Consider the following 20,364-nt stretch of genomic DNA (forward strand, 5'->3'; position numbering starts at 1 on the left):
GGATTGTGATTGAAGAAAAAAAAATTTTTTTGTAATGTGACACATTCATCAGAAATTTGAACATGATTCAGTATCAGCAGTTACTAATTTTTTTTCAAGTATGATAATGGTATTGTGGGTAGCTTAAAAAAAAAGAGATCTTATCCTTTAGAAATACATACTGAAATATTTGTGGATAAAATGGGATACTATCTGGTATTTGCTTACAAAAGTAGTGGGAGAGATGGGGGGGTATGGATTGGATGATTGTTGGAGCAGGATGATGAGTACAGGGTGATTCTGTCTACATTTATATATGGTTGAAATTCTTTAAGATTTAGAACTAAGAAAAAGAAATCCCAGTGCTGATACTTTTTGTCCTAAGTTAGGCAAACTACTTAACTTCTCTGAGCTTCCATTTTCTTACCTCTGAAATCAGAATTGTTATACTTATGTTGCAGATTTGTTGGGAAAATTAAAGTAATGTATATGGAAAACATCTGGCATAGAATCACTGATTGCTATTTTGTTGTTGTTATGTTAGGGAACTTGGAAAACATTAAACCAGTTGTTGTCTCTGAGCCCTATAAGGTTCATGTTTCTTCCGAGAGGGACACTTCTGGGTCTGAACATGCTTCTCCACCTCCCCACTACTAACAAGATGGTCCTTACTGTTTCCCAGGAGCGGTTTTCTCACGCTTGCATTTTCCTTTCTCTAAAGCTGCCTTAAATAAAGGGAGGTTTAATATAAGGGAGTTCGAGAGATTTTACAGAACACAAGGTCAGGAAATACAGATTGGTCTTGCAGTGAACTAGAACTGGAAAGATGTCAGCAACCAAGGTAGCTTCTCTGCATTTCTGCTTGATTTATTTTCTTTCTGTAGATCAGAGGTTGGCAAATTTTTTTTTGTAAAGGGCAGGGTAGTAAATATTTTAAGCTTTGTGGATTTATACATCTTTGTTGCAACTACTTGACTCTGAAGTTCTAGTGTGAAAGAACTGTAGACGATACATAACAAGCGGTCGTGGCTGTGTTCCAATACAACTTGATTTGCAGAAAAAGGCAGAGGATGGATTTGGCCAGTGGGCCAGAGTTTGCTGAGTTGTGCTGTAGTCTTCTGAAGATCCGTTCCAATTACATCTGTGTATTCCATCCTAGTGGCCTCCAGATGGCGCGGTCAGTCCCCAAGTCCATACCACCTAGTGAATTCCTAGATTCCTCGGAAAAGGACTCTGACTGACACACACACACACCTCCTTAGGGTTGGAGAAGGGGCTGTGGTAGTCTCTTCTGAGAAGAGGGGACAAAGGGTTTGTTCAGTGAGCAGCCCTTAGAGGAAAAAAGGTGTAGGAATGGGCTGGGCATGCACTCCAAGGTACTAAATAGACCCAGGAAGATCACTGGTTTATTCTGCTTTTATCTCTTATAATCTGTTTAAGATTCAAGTAAAAAATTAACCATAGTGCATGTTTTAAAGTTTAAATTTTGCCAAGCAGTAATAATCTCTAGACGCCTGTTGTTTCACTCTAATAGTTACTGTGGAACTTAGTAAGTTGTTTTCCTTTCTTTTGTGTGTAGGAGATCTGTCATAACCTAGGAGTTTGCTACATTTACCTGAAACAGTTGGACAAGGTAATTTATAGAAATGGTGGTGGTGGCTGAGCGGTTGGCTGGGGATTTCACTGAGGGTACACTTGTTACAGAGGTGCCATTGCTCATTTTGTATTATTCCTACTGCTTGCCGAGATTTTTAGAAGTAAAAATTGAAACTGCCGTATACATTTATCCCCATTTTTATTCTCGTTTGTCACTAGTCATCTGTTTTTTTTCTTTCTTTCTGTTTTTAATAAGAAAGTGACAATTCTAGAAATATGATTAGGGAATGGCAATCTAATTGCTTTCTTCCTCTCTTCTTATTTTCCACCCCCTAGTTTAATTTTCTAGAATGGAAACACAAATGTTCAATAAAACTTAAGATATCAAAAAGTGGACCTGTAAGTCTTAAAAGTGTAATTATGACCTTGTGAGCTATCTTATGCTCCAGTGGCAACTGATTTTAGTTTTCAAGGTCATTGGAAATGAATTTTTTTATTATTTTTTTTTTTTGCGGTACGCGGGCCTCTCACTGTTGTGGCCTCTCCCGTTGCGGAGCACAGGCTCCGGACGCGCAGGCTCAGCGGCCATGGCTCACGGGCCCAGCCGCTCCGCGGCATGTAGGATCTTCCCGGACCGGGGCACGAACCCATGTCCCCTGCATCGGCAGGCGGACTGTCAACCACTGTGCCACCAGGGAAGCCCGGAAATGAATTTTTAATCTTAGATTTGATTTCTGAGAGTTTGTTTTTAAGGTTATTTTCCGTGTGAGATTTTTATGTTTCATTTTTATATTTCATTGTGATTAGGCTACAGTGCCTAAGGCTCTTACATCAGATAAAACATTGGCGCTTACCCTGGTACTCAGATAAGGGAAAAAATGTATATATCTTAATTGAGGGATAGACCAAATTATAGAGAACTCTAAAAGTTAATGATAGTGGGGTTGGGTAGAGTTTCCTTCATAAAGCTCCCACTTAGTGATTATGAAGTTTTATTCTCCTTTCTCCAGTGCTGACAGGACTGAGAATCTGAATTAGTTGATACCCATTTGACAGTGTTTAATATATATCAACTTGTAAACTGATGTAACCTAATCAATCCCTCAGGGGTATGAAAAAAAACCTGTACCTCAGCAGTTGAGGTATGAGAATAACTTTTGCTCCTGTGAGATACATAAAAATAAGTAATACCTATATCTATGTAAATAAAATATACATATTTAGTGGGTCCCTTAGGTTTTCTGGGCAGATCTAGATCTTCATTGTTACATACTTGGTTAGGAGCTTTCTCTCTTCAGAGGATATTTCAAGCATCTACAAGAAAGTGATTAGGATGGGTATTTATGGCAGAAAGTGAAGGGTGAATACTCAGTTGAACTGAGTAAGTACATATCTATTCACAGGATTATTCTGAGCCCAGGGAGAGGTGGAATTGGTTTTTGGTCAGACCTGTATGGAGGAGAAGCATTATATTTAGATTTTACTATAAAGCCTACAGGCTAAGCAAATACAGTACCTGGCATTTATAGAAATACTTGTTGAATCAGTGAAGGACTAAACGAAGCCCTTTTCATCATCTATGAGGACATAAGCTCTTGCGTTAGCTCTGGTATACTAGTACCTAGAGCAACAGGCACTCGATGGATACATGTTGAATGAATAAATGAGGATTCATTCATTCATCAAAATATTGGTGAGGAAAATGAGGTCCACCCTGGGGAAGGGTGTGCATTTGGTCAGCGGTGCAGCTGGGGTCGAGTTTGGGGCAGACCATGATATCCCTTTTGACTTACGAAATACGAGTCATGGGTGTGAATATCAAAAAGCAGAAAACACTCAAAAAGTTTAATCATCTGTACAAGCCTCCCAAGTGGCTCTAGAGGCAGACACTCCATGTTGCCAGCTGTCCTATGAGCAAGCACGGTTTGGGTATGTTTTAGTTTTTTGGGTAGTGGGGCATTTGCTGAAATGTGATGTTCCTACATTAGTATAGCAGGAGCTCTGTCTTTACATTAGCCATACAAGGTCATTGTCCTTTCACGGTAGTGATCTGGTTCTCTTTACTCTGTCAATCTTGTTAGGCACAAGACCAGTTGCACAATGCCCTACATCTTAACAGGCATGATCTGACTTACATAATGCTGGGCAAGATCCATTTGCTGGAGGGAGACTTGGACAAGGCCATCGAAATCTACAAGAAAGCAGTGGAGTAAGTGTGTCTGTTCCTTTAGAGCAGCGAGAAACTAAAACAAAAATGGGAGCAGACATGAACTCCCAAGTCTAAGAGAGAACACGTGTGACTGTTACACATTGTGAGCTGTAGGAGCCAGAGTTACTGTTAAGCTAAGGTTTAGAGCTCCCGATTGTTTAAATAAGGAAGACAGACATGTTTCTTTCTCACCCATCAGTGTGGCTGGTCTAGCCTAGCTGGGCAGCTTTGCTCCACAAGATCAGTCTGGGATCCAGGTTCCTTCCATGTTTCTTCCTCATCATTCCTTAGGTTGTTGCCTTCACCTGCATGGTTGCAGCTAACTTAACTGTAGCATCTGTGCTCCAGGCTGTGGTTGGGGGAGGTGGTATAGGAAGCTAAGTACTGAATAAATAGGAAGTTGCACACATCATTCCTGCTGACATTCTGTGGTTCGAAATTAGTGAGGTGGCCACATCTAGCTGCAAGGGAGGTGGGCAGATGTGCTTAGGAGGAAGGAGAGAGCAGATTTTGGAGTCAGCTGGCAGTCTGCCATTGTGGTTTTAAACTTTATAAAAGATCTTGTGTTTCAGGATATTAGGGAGAGAAATCTCCTGATTGAGTAATAAAGATCTGGCCTTATTAGCTTGAGACCAATATCATGCTTTTGAAAAATATCATTAGGGTCAGCCAAACGCCCCTTGAAAATGTAACTGACTGGCTTTCCCAGTGTGGTGTTCTGCGTTTCTTTTCTAGGGACACATGCTATCTTGTCTTTTCTGTCTGGGGTCTTGTGTTTAAGTGGGAGAGCTGTAGCAAAATGCTGTAGTGTCTCATTGGTTAGGTCAGTTAATAGAATGCCTCATCTGTGGTTTAAGGCCACAAAGTCTGTTACTCCTGATAATAAGACTTTGAACTAAACGTAGATTTCTATTAATTTGTTAATTACCTTTGTCTTCTACCATGATAGTAACTTTTCTGGTTATATTAGTCACAACACTGCTTTTGGAATTTTCTTCAACCATATTTTATATCTGAAAAGACATAAAAATCCTTTGGTTTGGGCTTCCCTGGTGGCGCAGTGGTTGAGAGTTCACCTGCTGATGCAGGGGACGCAGGTTCATGCCCCGGTCCGGGAAGATCCCACATGCTGCGGAGCAGCTAGGCCCGTGGGCCATGGCCGCTGAGCCTGTGCATCCGGAGCCTGTGCTCTGCAACGGGAGAGGCCACAACAGTGAGAGGCCCGTGCACCGCAAAAAAAAAAAAAAATCCTTTGGTTTAAGCTACAAAAGAGACTTCTGTCATCAAAAGGCTAAGTTTATATGGACAAGTAGGAAGGAAGCCATGTAGCGTATGTTAAAGTCTCTTTGGTGCTGGGTGGAAGCTTTAATCCCTGACCCCTGCATTCTGTAAGTTGGCTCTTCGAGCTTATTAGCTCACATAAATTACATTAGCTCACACATTCTTCTAGTGGCTGGTCAAGGACTTAAGTCACTGAAATTCTCAAAGGAGAAAACAGGTCAGCTGAGCATTTGGAGCCTCACTGAGATTATAGAAACCATTGTTTATGACCCGCAGCTTTGGAGACAGTAGTCATGTTTTGGTGGGGGGATGGACACCCACCAGAATCATGGAAGTTACTTACTTGCTTTGGGGGAGGAAGTGATTAGGATGGGTATTTATGGCAGAAAGTGAAGGGTGAATACTCAGTTGAACTGAGTAAGCTCTGTCTGGCCAGCTCAGGCCTCCCCAGGCTGGGGCTTTGGCCCCTTGTGGTTCTGGTCTCCCCATAGGTAACCAGCACCCTACCTCATTCTTAGAAACAGGAGACACTGTTCTTCACCTTCTGTCATTTTCACTGTTGAAGCTGTCTGGTGATCCTGTAGTCAGATCATGTGAGCTCAGTGTTGCTTTCGTTTTGTGACAAAGACAAATGTCATTGAGGGACTGGAAAGGCAGATAATCTTTTACTTAAGCCGGTGTTTACTCCACAAAGCCAACAGCTGATTCTTTCCTAGAGCGGGTGTGTGTCTTCCTTCTTTAGTTTGGCTGTTTAGTATGGCTTTTTGTTTAATGTGGAGAGCAGAGCATTAGGGGCCTTGGGATCCTAACTTACGCGGGAAATTATGCTGGCTGGCATTGAGCGCAGTGAGAACAGGAAAAAAAAATCTCACAAGAGGGAAAGGGCTAAAACTGTGTGTGTTCTAGACTGACTTGGTTTACAGGGCATTATTCTTGAATTCTATCAGTGTAATCAAGACAGTGGCACAAAATATTCCATAGGTTCTTTCTAAGGACTTTGGCCCTAAGTAAAGGTCCTGCGAAAGGAGTCTGGGTTCCAAGTCCCATTCTTTTTTTTTTTTTCTTTTTTTGCGGTACGCGGGCCTCTCACTGTTGTGGCCTCTCCCGTTGCGGAGCACAGGCTCCGGATGCGCAGGCTCAGCGCCATGGCTCACGGGCCCAGCCGCTCCGCAGCATGTGGGATCTTCCCGGACCAGGACACGAACCCGTGTCCTCTGCATCGGCAGGTGGACTCTCAACCACTGCGCCACCAAGGAAGCCCCCAAGTCCCATTCTTTCTTGCTGAGCAATCCTCCCTGTAGCTAGGGTTGAGGTGACCTACTTTGGAAGGAAATTCCCAAATCCCTTTGAGAGTTCCTATGGGGGGTGGGAGGCACAGTGGTGTCTCAGGTAGTGCACAAGGGTGAGTTACTATGTGTGTATCTTAGTGTCTCTCATACACATCTTGTTTCCCTCTGAGCATCTCTGTGTTGCAGGTTCTCACCAGAAAATACAGAACTTCTCACAACTTTAGGATTACTCTACCTCCAGGTAAGAGGAATTCTTTGCTCATCCATGCATTGACGTTGGAAGTGTTTTTGGGTTTGTGTGTGTTGTGGTTTTCCTGCATTTTTACTTTAACACAACTTACTAAAGGTCATAAGAAGGACATGAACTTTACTCTCTGCATGTGATATTCTTTGTCTGCTTAAGGAATTAATTTTCAGCATTCAAATCAGAAGCAAATAAATCTGTTTGAGCCTAGTGCAATTATAGTTCTTATCCAACCAAGGCAAGAACACATACGAGAAGTAACTGGGGTCAGAGGGGCTGGCATTTTGTGGTGGGAGGAGAAGCTGTGGTACCGCTAGGGCTTTGGGGCAGAGGCCATTCCTGTTGTTCCTTCTTCCCAGCCACGTCCTCTAGAAAAGAGAGAAGGCAAAGCATTCTCTAGAATAAAAAGTCTCCTCTCCCCTCCACATTCCCGAGTGTGGGTGGGATTCTCTTGGCCCCATCGCTGTTCTGTGTCTGCCTGAGGCCCTGGGACCCAGGGATCCCTCAGGGCTTCTCCCTGCCCCACACACCCCATCGAAGCCCCAGGTTCCCCTCTTAGCTGATCCTGCCTCCAGCCCTGCCTTTGTGGTGGCCTTTTCGTTTGTTTCAGTTTTCTTTCAAAGGAGCTTAACCCTGGGCCTTCCCGGGCTCTGGCTTGGGAGGCTGGCCCCAGGGGAGATGCGGCGAACCAGCCCATTTCCTGCCAAGAGGCCTTGGGTGGAACAGCGCTAGTGTGGCAGAGGCTGTTCCTGGCAAACAGCTACTCTGACCTTATCAGGGGACAAATCAACAAAACAGGAGGGAAAACAAACGTGGGGATCTTAATTTCCTCTTTTAAGAATCCGGTATCTGTAGCTCTTTTTCTGTCCGAAGAACCCGGAAAAGTCAGGGTGTGTCCGATGAGGGTGTGCTTGGCCAGTCTCCTTAACTACCGTCCCCCAGTGTAATTCTCTGGCTTTTGCTTTTTCCCAAGCTTGGCATTTACCAGAAGGCATTTGAACATCTTGGAAATGCACTGACTTACGACCCCACCAACTACAAGGTACTGCAGGCTGTCAAACCCCAGAGCCTTCACACAGATGATCCCACCACTCTTAGAGGTGATCTGGCCCTAGAAAGCGTTCTGTATATCTGAGAAAGTACTTTTTCCTTAGAAAAGTTATAAATAAATGTGGCTCTCATTTGAAAATACTGTAAAGTGTCAGTGCTCTGCTTCTTATCTTCTAAAAGAGCACATTTGTTATATTGGGCCTGTTAACTTATGCAGAAAGCAAAACTGTAGTGCTGGTAAAGTTTTATATGTTACTTAGGAAATTGGCAGAGCCTCTATAACTACTGTCAGAAATAAATCTGCTGAAATGACTTGATTCCTGATGAATCTGAGATTACAAGTCTTGTCCAGATACGACTTCGGGGAGGAGGAGATCATCATGTGGATATGTATCACTGAGGGAGATGCAGCAAAACCGGCTGTTAACAGTACAGACCCAGTCCTATCTTGGAAGTCGTAGTAGCCTGACATAGCACCCCACCTTAACCCTTTTCCTTAGAGACATGAAAAGCTTGATCAGTGAAGCCTAAGGCTGACTCACCCTCTGCCCTGTGGCAGAAGGAGCTGCACCTTAGTGGCCAAAGACAGGTGCACCTGAGTTGTCTAGAGCACTTGGTGTACCAAGTAGGGGCTGTAGGGAACAGGTTAAAGGTGCTTTTTACTTACAGGGCCCTGATACTCTGAAATAGTGACTTCTCTGGCCACCAGTAGGAAAGAAATAAGCTGGGTAAAGTCAGTGACATTTCTGTATTATGCCGAAGAGAGCCAGCGTGGGGTGCGGGAGTGTTCTTCATGAGCGTCTGTTCCAATAGCTTGGATATAGTATATAGGTCCCTGGAAGAAGCTTTTCAGTCCCACCGGTGCTGATGGGCCTGCTGAGTATCTACACTCAGGAAGGCTACTTCACTGCAACAGCCTTTTGGGAATGACTGAATTACCAACTTTCCACATCCCATGTTTTCAGGCCATCTTGGCAGCAGGCAGCATGATGCAGACCCATGGGGACTTTGATGTTGCCCTCACCAAATACAGAATTGTAGCTTGTGCTGTTCCAGAAAGTCCTCCACTCTGGAATAACATTGGAATGTGTTTCTTTGGCAAGAAGAAATACGTGGCAGTGAGTGTCTCTTCATTTTCCTGGTTTGTGTTCAGTTGCTGGTTCTGCCAGCTTGCCCCAGCCTCTCACCGAGTGCCTGCTCTCTCCTCCAGGCTATCAGCTGCCTGAAACGAGCCAACTACTTGGCACCCTTCGACTGGAAGATTCTGTATAATCTGGGCCTCGTCCACTTGACTATGCAGCAGTATGCATCAGCCTTCCATTTTCTCAGTGCAGCCATCAACTTCCAGCCAAAGATGGGGGAGCTCTACATGCTCCTGGCTGGTAAGAGACATTTGTGTGAAGAACCCCTTTCGCAGTCTGTACTCAGGGAAAAATGAATTAGAATCATAGGAGGCCAGTGGTTAAATGTCCCATAGAAGCCATTCCCTTGCAGATCCCATAGGAATCTGGATTACTGTCCTGGAGTTTGAAGAAATATGAAAGAAAACGATGACAAAGCACCTTGTTGCTTCTCACTTAGGGGAATTTCACTCAGAGACCAGCAGGTTCAATCAGGTTCGTCTCTAGTTCATCTTTTAACAGTGGTTTTCCCATGACAGTTCATATATTGAATCCAGCCAAGCTCCAGTTATCAGCAGGTGTTAAGATCTTGGGCTTCAGGTAGGGTCCTGCCTCTACTACTTACTAGCTATATATATCTCATAGGATTGATGAAAGGATTACATGATTAGACACAATGAATGTTAACTGCTGGTTTTGTTGTCATTATATAATTAGTCTATTACTGTTGTTGCTCTACAGTATAAAAGTACTGACTAAATATTCTTTCTGGGGGATTCTTCTCCTTATACTAAATATTCTTTCCGGAGGATACTTCTCCGTATACTAAAGTTAAGAAATGTATACCTAAAAGCAGTTTCCATGTTCTCATTGACAGTAGTCTTCAGGTGTCTTTTTGGGTTTTTTTTTGTTTGTTTGTTTTGGTCATTACTGTGAGGTTCTGATTTATAAGAGAAAGGCTGCAAAAACAAATTGAGTGGTGGTTACTTGGGGGCTGTCTGAATACAAAGATAGCCCAGTCATAATGGGATACAGGAATGTAAACAAATAGCTGTACTGTATGGCATAAGCAGCAATTCTGACTTCGCACAGTAGAGATGATCTTCACACTGAGCTGTGAAAAGATAAGCTGGAATTCAGTAGTACAGAATGGCTGAGGAGTCCCTGAGTAAAGGCATGCAGCCATGAAACTGCAAGAGGTACCAGGCCATTAGTGGGCAATAGTGTTGTAGAACGTGGTGGGAGATGAGTCAGGAGAGGTCGTCTGGCGTCAGAGTATGGCGGACCATTGAGTACAGCACAGGGACTGTACACTTGATCCCAGAGGCTCTGTTTTTCCCAGCTGTGTTCGTGGATCTCCTCGTGTGTCTGGTAGAAGTAGATGAACAGCTGGGGAGGTGGAGTGGGCAGGGCTTCCAGAGCAGCTCTGCTGTTGTTTGGGTTATAGGTCAGGCTTTCAGATAGTACTGATTTAAAAAGGGAGAGTGTTCTGTTGCTAAACCAAAGTTTAAAGGTGCAGTTATGGGTGCTGGAGAGCAGTGAGCATGTGAGTATTCCTGAGTAGGCCAGTGACGCGGTCAGATTTGTCTCAGTCAGCGAGATACCTGGCAGCCTGCGCTGTGGCAGGCGGGACAGTGCCCTTGGGGAACAAAACGGAAGGCCTGACACGACTAAACCAGGGCAGTGTCACCAAAGAAGCTGTAAAAAATGGAATTCATGGAACCCGGCCACTGACTAACTGTGGAGAGGGGACTGTTGAACAAGATGATACCTGGAATCCAAGCTGAGTGGCCGTGCAGACGGTGGTGCCAGGAGCTGGGCGGGCACAGCAGGAGTTAGTTAGGTTTGGCGGCTGAATGAACTGCCGTCTTGAAACATAGCCTGTGTTTTCTCCGCTGGGCTCTTCAGCCACTGCACTCACTTTCTTCGTTGCAGTGGCTCTGACCAATCTGGAAGACACAGAGAATGCCAGGAGAGCCTACACAGAAGCAGTCCGCCTGGATAAGTAAGCCGCCCTGTCGGGAACGCCGCTGGGAGAGCTGGGTGTTGCAGAGCCGCGAGGTGGCGCCACGGCCCCGGCGTTGCCGAGCCAGCCCAGCTGCTCGCTCCCCGGGCCTCTGTGCACAGCGGGCCTCTGTGCTGCAGGACGTGGCTCTGAGCACAGAGTCGCTCGGCAGGACCCGACGCTGACTCTTTCTGAGAAAATGTTTCCAGCCCTTAGTAGTCAGGAGGCCAGAGAAAGAGCTGGCAGTGGGCTTGGGCTGTTGATAGCTGTGGGCTCGCTGGAATGTCACATGGGACTCTGGGCTCAGTTTAATTTAAGATAAACTTGACTCTCCTGGGATTTATTCCACTGGCCTCTGTTAGGCAGCAGGGTAGGGACCTGTTTTTCGTCTCTTTTGAGGGCTGAGATGTCAGGCTTGGTCCCAGTACCTGCTTTGCTGGTTGGGAAGTTAATTCCCTGATTCTTCTCCAAAGGTCCACACAACACGTGTGTGCCCCACCTTGCTGTGGAGTGGAGCTGTCTGTACTTAGCCAGTTTTATTTTTGTGCGGTGAGAAGGATCTCTAAGTGACCATGTGTTGCAAAGCCCCAGCTCCATAAGAATCGCTGTCTGTTTGCACAGGTGTAACCCTTTGGTAAACCTGAACTATGCTGTGCTGCTGTACAACCAGGGAGAGGAGAGGAGCGCCCTGGCCCAGTACCAGGAGATGGAGAAGAAAGTCAACCTACTCAAAGACAGCAGCTCCCTGGAATTTGACCCGGAGGTAAGCCTTAGCTCCTAGGAGTCATAAGCAAGCTGTCACGAGACTTTTGAGTCAAGCCCAAATAACCCAAATATAAGGTGTTACATAGGCTCATGCCTGTTTTGGCTTAGACATTCCTAGTGGCATGAATTCTTCAATTAAGAACAGCTTGAGAAGAAACTTTCCTGGACGAAAATAGTAAGAGGAAATTCAGGCTTACTGAGTTATATCTATTATTGATAGACCTCAGCTCAAATGAGTTGTATTATGTCTCTTTGTAGCTTCCTCCCATTCTCACATAGGAAAGGCAGGAATTTAGTCCAACAATGCACCAAACTTGAATTGTTGGGTTTGAGAGCCTTTAAAGAACTCCCTTGCCATCCACTCAGGGCAATGTGGTCTCTGCTGTTTGAGAATGATTTCTTTGCAGTAATTGTTTCCTCCCTCAAATGCTAGTACAGCAGACACTATATCAGCTAATCCCCACCTGCCTGCTGAAGACCTGGGATGAGGCTTGTCTCTGCCGGTCAGCCCTGTGACTCTTTTTTTTTTCCTTCCCACTTGGGCACAAGATGGTGGAGATGGCCCAGAAGTTGGGAGCTGCTCTCCAGGTCAAGGAGGCACTGGTCTGGACTAAACCAGTTAAAGATCCCAAATCAAAGCAGCGGACCACTTCAACCAGTAAAGCCGCCAGTTTCCAGCAGCCTCTGGGTTCTAATCAAGCTCTAGGACAGGCAATGTCTTCAGCAGCCGCGTATAGGAAGCTCCCCTCAGGTAGGAAGCTACACACAGCTATATGAAGACCTGTGGGTACAAGCCACATGTGCCTGCAAAGAGATTACAGCTTGGAATGAGGCTTGTGCTTTTCAGACTCAGGACACGTCCAACGTAGTGCTGCCTAGAAAGGGGAAAAAGCCCAAGGGTGGCCGAACTGTCACTTGTTTCCTTAAGGCAATTTGTGTAAAAGTTAACAGCTACTGGCAGGCTTAGCTGGATGTCGGTACACTGGGTCTTTACAATATTCAGGTTTAGAAATACATTGCAGCACCTTTCGTTATGTAGTCTCACTTTAATTCTCACTGCCTTATTATAAGTCAGCATGGTGCAGGTAATTAAACATTTCTTTTATAAGGTCACTGAAGGCACACTTGACTGTTGCTTTATTTCTTCAGTTATGGTCTTCCTTCACAGCTGCCCAGATATGCCACAGTCCCACTAGTCTCAGAAAATATGGGTTTTTTTCTTGAAACTTGACAGTGAAAATATTGATTTCTTCTGGAACCATGGAACTGAGAATTCAAGCTGTTTGTTTTGTTACTAGGTGTCGGAGGAACATCCCAGCTCACAAAGCCACCATCTCTTCCTCTGGAGCCAGAGCCCACTGTGGAAGCGCAACCAACTGAAGCATCAGCACAAATAAGAGAAAAATAGGTGTAGGATGAGCCGAGAGTTGGGGTTTCTTGGGCGAGGATGTTCCAGATTAGGAAAGGTCCCGTGACAGGCAGCACGGAGGCCAGCACGTTCCCTGGGCATCATGAGCTGGAACGCAGAACGTGTTACGATGATCACGAGGAGGCTGAGGCCTGCGCAGCCCCTGCTGCCCCGTCAGCCAGAAACGAGCAAGAAGATGGCCCAGACAGGTTCCCGAAGAATTGAGAGCAAGCCTTCGGCTCTATGTATGTAGTTCCAAGAGCCAGCAGGGCATGTGATGCATCTGTGTTGGAAAGGACTTTCTCTTGGCTGGCGGACCCCTTCTTTTGTGGAAGGAAAGTCTGAGACATACCTCCGCGCAGCAGTCCTATCATGACAAAGCCTTGTCTTAGCTGAGCTGATCCTTGGGCTGTGTGGTATATTAGCCACTGAAGCAAACACAAATCTTTGATTAATAACCCAGCTCTGATAGTCTAAAAGAAAAAAAAAAATGATGAAACAAGCTCTTCAAATTGAGGCCCAGGCTACTGAGTGAGTATCCCAGCTGCACTTGCCCAAGAGCATCCAGAACAAGTCCCTATATCTTGTTCTTGAGAGGTCAGAGTGTAGAGCCAGAACATGTCAGGATGAAAAGAAGTAAAGGGCTGGTCCGGTGTCAGCACCAAGGATTTAACAAAAAGGAAGCGCTACTTAACTGAGGAATTTTTATTTGACAATCAATCAATGATACTACTGACCAGATGTTATCAATACATTATATCTATAGATACTTTTTTCAGAATAAGGATTATGTATCATCCCTTCGGGGGAAGTTATTCAGGTATAAAAATGAGGGATCACAAAAAAAAACTTTTTAAAAGAACCTTGTACCTGCCCAGTCTTTGGGGCTTGTGGATTTGCAGTCTCTCATTCACTCTGTTGAGAAAGGAGCTATTCTAATTCCTAGTATGGGAGTTGCTCATGTCATCACAGGAAAATTACATGACAATTAGAAAAATGAGACCAAGTACACAGTTACAGATACAGACATGGTTTTAGATGGCTCAAATTAGAGGCAAGAAAGCAGAAGTATGAACTAGCAACGGGAAAAGTGTTCTTCTTACTGAATAATATTAGTACAAAACGAAGTAAAATTTTGGAGTGTATGATTACAATGATCATTTTGTTCTTAAGGAAAAATCCCTGTTGTCTGATAATAGAGAGTAGCTCACAATGGACCAATCCTCCCACAGACAACAAATATAAACCAGTGGGTAAATGTAAAATACTATCTTGGTTTAATTTAAAAAAAATAGACATAACTGTTCCAAGTAAAAATTATAACATTATAACTAAAGGACTAGGGGGTATATGGAAACATATGGTTGAAAGGTTTTTATATTTCACATGATATGGTACAAAACTAATCCTAAATAGTTTGTGAAAAGTTAAGGCTGTATATTATAATCCCTAGAGTAACCATTAAAAAGATGCAAAGAAGCACAGCTATTGGGTTGGCCAAAAAGTTTTTTTTTTTCCCTGTAAGACGGCTCTAGTAGCCCTTAGCTGGAAGACTGTAAAAGGCACCTGGAACAGTTCTTTACTCAAAAAGATAAAAAGTTTTGGGAAGATGGAATTATGAAGTTGCCTGAAAAATGGCAGAAGGTAGTGGAAGAAAACAGTGACTACGTTGTTCAATAAAGTTCTTGGTGAAAATGAAAAATGCATCTTTTTACTTAAAAACCAAAGGAACTTTTTGGCCATCCCAATAAAAAGGCAGTAGAGGGGGGTAAAAAAAACAGATGGAACAAGGAGAAAATAAATAGCAAAATGTTAAATGTAAATCCAGTCATGTCAATAACTACATTAAAATGTAATTAGACTTAAAAATGTAAGTGGACTAAACATGTCAGTTGAAAAGCACAGAGGGGCTTACCTGGTGGCGTGGTGGTTGAGAGTCCACCTGCCGATGCAGGGGACGGGTTCGTGCCCCGGTCCGGGAGGAGCCCACATGCCGTGGAGCGGCTGGGCCCGTGAGCCATGGCCGCTGAGCCTGCGCGTCCAGAGCCTGTGCTCTGCAACGGGAGAGGCCACAGCAGTGAGAGGCCCGCGTACCGCAAAACAAACAAACAAAAAAACACAGAAAGGATAAAAAAGCCTAGTACTATATTAATGTTAGATAAAGTAGGCTTCAAAACAAGGGGTGTTACCAGAAATAAAGGGGGGCATTTCATAATGATAAACAGTCAATTCACTAGAAAACCATAAATATGTACACAACTAACATTACTTCACAGTACATCAAGTAAAAATTGATAGAATTTAATCCACGATCATAGTTGGATATGTTAGCACTTCTTCTTTCAGCAATTGATAGAATTAGACAAAAAGTGTAAAAGGACATATTGGCCAGCTTGTCAATTTCTGTTGACATTTATAGAACACTACAAGCAGTAACTGTAGAAAATACATTCTTTGCAAGTGCACATAATACATTTAGCAAGACAGACCAAATACTGGGCCATAAAATAAGTCTCAAAAGTCAACAGATTGAAATTTCCAGAATATGTTCTCTATACACAATGAAATTGTATTAGAAATTAATAATGATATCTAGAAAACCTACATATTTGGAAATTAAACACACATACTTGTAATAAGGAAGAAATCAAAAGAGAAATTAGAAAATATTTTGAACTGAATAATGAAAACAAAATTTGTAGGGTTCAGTTAAGAGCTGTGCTTATAAGGAAATTTAGAGCTATAAATGCTTCTATTAGAACAAATGAAAGGTAGAAAATCACTGATAAAGGTTTCTACCTTAAGCTAAAAAAAAGCAAAATAAACCCAAAGTACAGAAAATATTAAAGAAAAATCTAAGAAGCTGAAAGTTCTATGAAAAAACACACACGCACAAAAATGGACAAATCCCTAGCTAAACTGATGAAGGGAAAAAAGAGGAGACAAATTACCAATATCAGGAATGAAAGAGGGGATAGCGTTACAGGTCCTGTACAACATGGAAAAGATAAAGGAATGTTATGAAAAATTTTATGATAATAAAACAACTTGGATGTAATATACAAAATCTTTGAAAAATGCAACATACCCAAACTGAAACAAGATGAAATGTAAAGGCTTCATAGGTCCGATCAAAGGAATTGAATCTATAAATCAAATGCTACCCTAAGCAAACTCTTGGCTCAGATGATTTCACCAGTGAATTCTATTAAATCCAGTCTTACAAAAATTTTTAAAAAACAGGATCAAGAACTTCCCATTATGCCATGAAGAAAATGAAAGTCAATCTACAGATTGAGAATATATTCACAAGATACATCTGACAAAGGACTTATATCCAGAAAATATAAAAAACTCCTACAACTCAATAATATAAAAACTAATAACCCAAACAACAACATACACAAACCAAATGAAAGAAAAAATGGGCAAAAAATTTGGACAACTCACAAAGATACATGAAAGGCCAGTAAGCATGTGACAACGTGCTCATTGTCCATCATCAAGGAAACGCAAAATAAAACCACAATGAAATACCCCTGTGTACACATCAAAATGGCTAAAATTAAACAATGACAACTCTAAATACTGGCAAGAACAAGAAGCAACCAGAACTGTCATGCATCATTGGTAGGAGTGTAAAATGGGCCATCCGCTTTGGAGAAAGGTCTGTCACTTATCTCATGATACACATTCTTCCCAGCAATTCTACTCCCATGTATTACCCAAGAGGAAGGAAAATGCCCACACAGACTTGTTGATAACATTATTCATAAAAGCCCCAAACGGAAACACCATATTCACAGTGGAATACTATTTAGCCACAAAAGGCAACAAACTACATGCAACAACATAATCTCAAAAACGTTGTGCTGAACGAAAAGGGTTTTTACAGCTACAGTAATTAAAACAGTATGGTACTGGCACAAAAACATAAATATAGATCAATGGACCAGGATAGAAGGCCCAGAAATAAACCCATGCACTTATGATCAATTAATCTACCACAAAGGAGGCAAGAATATACAATGGAGAAAAGAAAGTCTCTTCGCTAAGTGGTGCTGGGAAAACTGGACAGCTACATGTGAAAGAGTGAAATTAGAACATTCTCTAACACAACAAAAATAAACTCAAAATGGATTAAAGACCTAAATGTAAGACTGGATACTATAAAACTCCTAGAGGAAAACATAAGCAGAGCACTCTTTGACATAAATTGCAGCAATATCTTTTTGGATCTGTCTCCTAGAGTAATGGAAATAAAAACAAAAATAAACAAATGGGACCTAATTAAACTTAAAAGCTTCCTCACAGCAAAGGAAACCATAAACAAAACGAAAAGACAAAACTACAGAATGGGAGAAAGTATTTGCAAACGATGCAACTGAAAAGGAGTTAATTTCCAAAATACACAAACATCTCATAACAGCTCAATATCAAAAAAACCCCCCAAACAACCATCAAAAAATGGGCAGAAGATCAAAAGACATTTTTCCAAACAAGACATACAGATGGCCAAAAGGCATGTGAAAAGATGCTCAACATCGCTAATTAGAGAAATTCAAATCAAAACTACAATGAGGTATCACCTCACAACAGTCAGAATGGCCAACATCAAAAAGTCTACAAATAAATGCTGGAGAGGGTGTGGAGAAAAGGGAACCCTCTTGCACTACTGGCGGGAAAGTAAATTGATACAGCCACTATGGAGAACAGTATGGAGGTTCCTTAAAAAACTAAAAGTAGAGCTACCATATGATCCTGCAATCCCACTCCTGGGCATATATCCAGAGAAAACCATAATTCGAAAAGGTACATGCACCTCAGTGTTCATTCATTGCAGCATGATTTACAATAGCCAAGATATGGAAGCAACCTAAATGTCCATCGACAGGTGAATGGATAATGAAGATGTGGTACATATGCACAATGGAATATTACTCAGCCATTAAAAAGAATGAAATAATGCCATTTGCAGCAACATGGATGGACCTAGAGATTACCATACTAAGTGAAGCAAGCCAGACAAAGACAAATATATGATACCGCTTATATGGGGAATCTAAAAAACTGATACAAATAAACTTATTTACAAAACAGAAAGACTCACAGACATAGAAAACAAACTTATGGTTACCAAAGGGGAAGGGGGGAGATAAATTAGGAGTTTGGGATTAAAATATACACACTACTAAATATAAAATAGATAATCAACAAGGACCTACTGTATAGCACAGGGAACTCTACTCAGTATTCTGTAATAACCTGTAATGGAAGAGAATGTATCACTCTGCTGTATACCTGAAACAAACACAACATTGTAAATCAACTATATTTCAACAAAAATTTTAAAAAAAATCAGTGAGGAGACATAAAAAAATAAAACTGAAGAAAAGAGCTTTATACAAAAGGACTAAATACTGTATGATTCCATTTCTATGAAGTTCCAGAACAGGCAAAACTAATTTATGGTGAAAAAGATTATAGTGGGTGCTTCAGGGGGCTGGGGTTGAGGGTGAGGCTGAGTATAACTTGCAAGTAGCCTGAGGGACCTATCTGAGACGATGGAAGCATTCTGTATCTGGATAGGCACTTGGGTTAGATAGGTATATACTCTTCTCAAAACTTACCAAATGGACTTAAAATTTGTAGTTTCACTGTTTGAAAATCTTTACCTAAAGAAAGAGCAAAAAATAAAATGTTAAATTATCATTGTGGTAGCTTTTCAATGATTTTCAGTAGTCCTAAAGACACCCAGAAAATTGCCTGTTCAGTTTAGTAACTGACAGTTATTAAACTTTTATATACATGCCACATACTGTGCTAATACTTTGCTCCGCATTCCTCTTTAATTAAGAGCCCTACGAAGGTAAGGACCCTTATTAGCCCAGTTTTACAGATGAGGAAAAATGAGGCTCAGGAAAGGTACCTTGTCCAATGTCATACAGTACTCACCACCTCAAACTCTGCACAGAATTTGAATTTCTTCTGCTGATGAATAATTACCTCTGCCCCACTCAAACTTGACAGAGTAAGAGAATAAAATGCAAACTAAATCTGCGCAATAAATATTACTGAGTTTTGGCTGAATTCTTATCTCCTGACAGTGTTTTGTGTGCTGCAGCTTTTCCCTGGGTGTTAAATCAATTTCAAGGGAATGCAAGAGTGTTAGAACATTTTTAGGAAGGATCATTTTTCACCAGGCACCCTTTCCAGTATAGAGGATTTTCAAGCTTTTCTTCTTCATATAAAATCATACATGGAGATCTCTGTAAAATACAGTTCAAAGCAAAGGGGCCTGAAGCGCCACCTCTTGTTTCTCCTGCCTTTCCAAATCACTTCTGCCTCCACCTGTCTGTCCTGGGTGATACAGCCCAGTTAATCTTACTTCCAAAGCTTAGCCTACTTCTCAACGAGGGGGGACGTTCACAGAGGGATGCATGTATATTCATATCTACACACACACATTCAGGAATACAGAAAGTTTTACAAAACAATACTTAATTATCCCCATAATGTATGATGCATTTGGATACTTTTTATAAACACCAAGTTGATTTAGTAATGATTAATCGTTCAGAACCCACCTTTTGAAAAACACTGCTGTGAGGTACATGCTGCCCACGTCTCCTGAACGCCTTCCTCGACATCACCAGTGAAAACTGGAGAAATGTTGAGAATATGCTAAGGACAGGGGCTGCCTGTAAGAAAAAGGTCACATGGAGAACACTGCTGCTTAGGTTTAGAACGTAAGTGATGAGTTATTCTAACTCTTCTTGGGAAAATAGAAATCTCTTCTCACTTAAGCTTTTCTAAAAATAGACTAGGAAGTGGTTTAATTATTTTTAATTGAGCTTCAAGGCAGACTGATGAGGTAGCAGCCAGAGATTTTCTTAATAAGCTATTTGCTTTGAATTTCAAGCTGCATAATTCCCTAGGCTTGTCTTTGAAGGAGTAATCAAGCCTTTCCTTCTCATGCAAGGCAGGGGGGAAGGTCATAAATGGAGAACTTGAGCTAGCTTTGAGATTCCAGAAGCTGCTGCTGTGAGCCCAGCGTGAATGATTACCTGTGACCTAAGCTGGCCTGCCACCAGCTGACACGTGTCTATACTGCTCTTTGAACGTACTGAGAAGGCTCACCACACTCTTTCCAACTGCTGGGTCATACTGGCTCGAGTACTTGATACTAGTATCTTCTGTCACTTTATTTTTTTAATTTTCTTGGCTGCACCGCACAGCATGTGGGACCTTAGTTCCCAGACCAGGGATCAAACCTGTGCCCCTGCATTGGAAGCATGGAGTCTTAACCACTGGCCTGCCAGGGAAGTCCCTCTTCTGTCACTTTAAACCAGAAGACAGACCTACAGCTCAGACTCAGTGTGAGGGGCTGCCTAACCTAGTGATGGGGAAGACAAGA

At 42.4% G+C, this 20,364-nt stretch overlaps 1 protein-coding gene across 2 annotated transcripts in view; it reads left to right on the plus strand.

The window, feature by feature from the left end:
- Positions 1-18,657, plus strand: part of BBS4 (Bardet-Biedl syndrome 4) — a 70,987-nt gene extending 52,330 nt beyond the window's left edge. The window contains exons 7-16 of one of the 2 annotated variants that reach the window (XM_067752660.1): positions 1,559-1,612; positions 3,657-3,784; positions 6,541-6,595; positions 7,572-7,640; positions 8,614-8,766; positions 8,859-9,030; positions 10,705-10,774; positions 11,396-11,537; positions 12,089-12,290; positions 12,838-18,657. In XM_067752660.1, the coding sequence (XP_067608761.1) occupies positions 1,559-1,612; positions 3,657-3,784; positions 6,541-6,595; positions 7,572-7,640; positions 8,614-8,766; positions 8,859-9,030; positions 10,705-10,774; positions 11,396-11,537; positions 12,089-12,290; positions 12,838-12,947 (1,155 nt within the window). In that variant the 3' untranslated portion in view covers positions 12,948-18,657. The remainder of the gene's footprint in view (positions 1-1,558; positions 1,613-3,656; positions 3,785-6,540; positions 6,596-7,571; positions 7,641-8,613; positions 8,767-8,858; positions 9,031-10,704; positions 10,775-11,395; positions 11,538-12,088; positions 12,291-12,837) is intronic. The other variant, XM_067752669.1, reaches the window with a different exon arrangement.
- Positions 18,658-20,364: the final 1,707 nt, after the last annotated feature.

This window comes from Pseudorca crassidens, chromosome 1, assembly GCF_039906515.1.
Source record: "Pseudorca crassidens isolate mPseCra1 chromosome 1, mPseCra1.hap1, whole genome shotgun sequence".
NCBI classification, from domain to species: Eukaryota; Metazoa; Chordata; class Mammalia; order Artiodactyla; family Delphinidae; genus Pseudorca; species Pseudorca crassidens.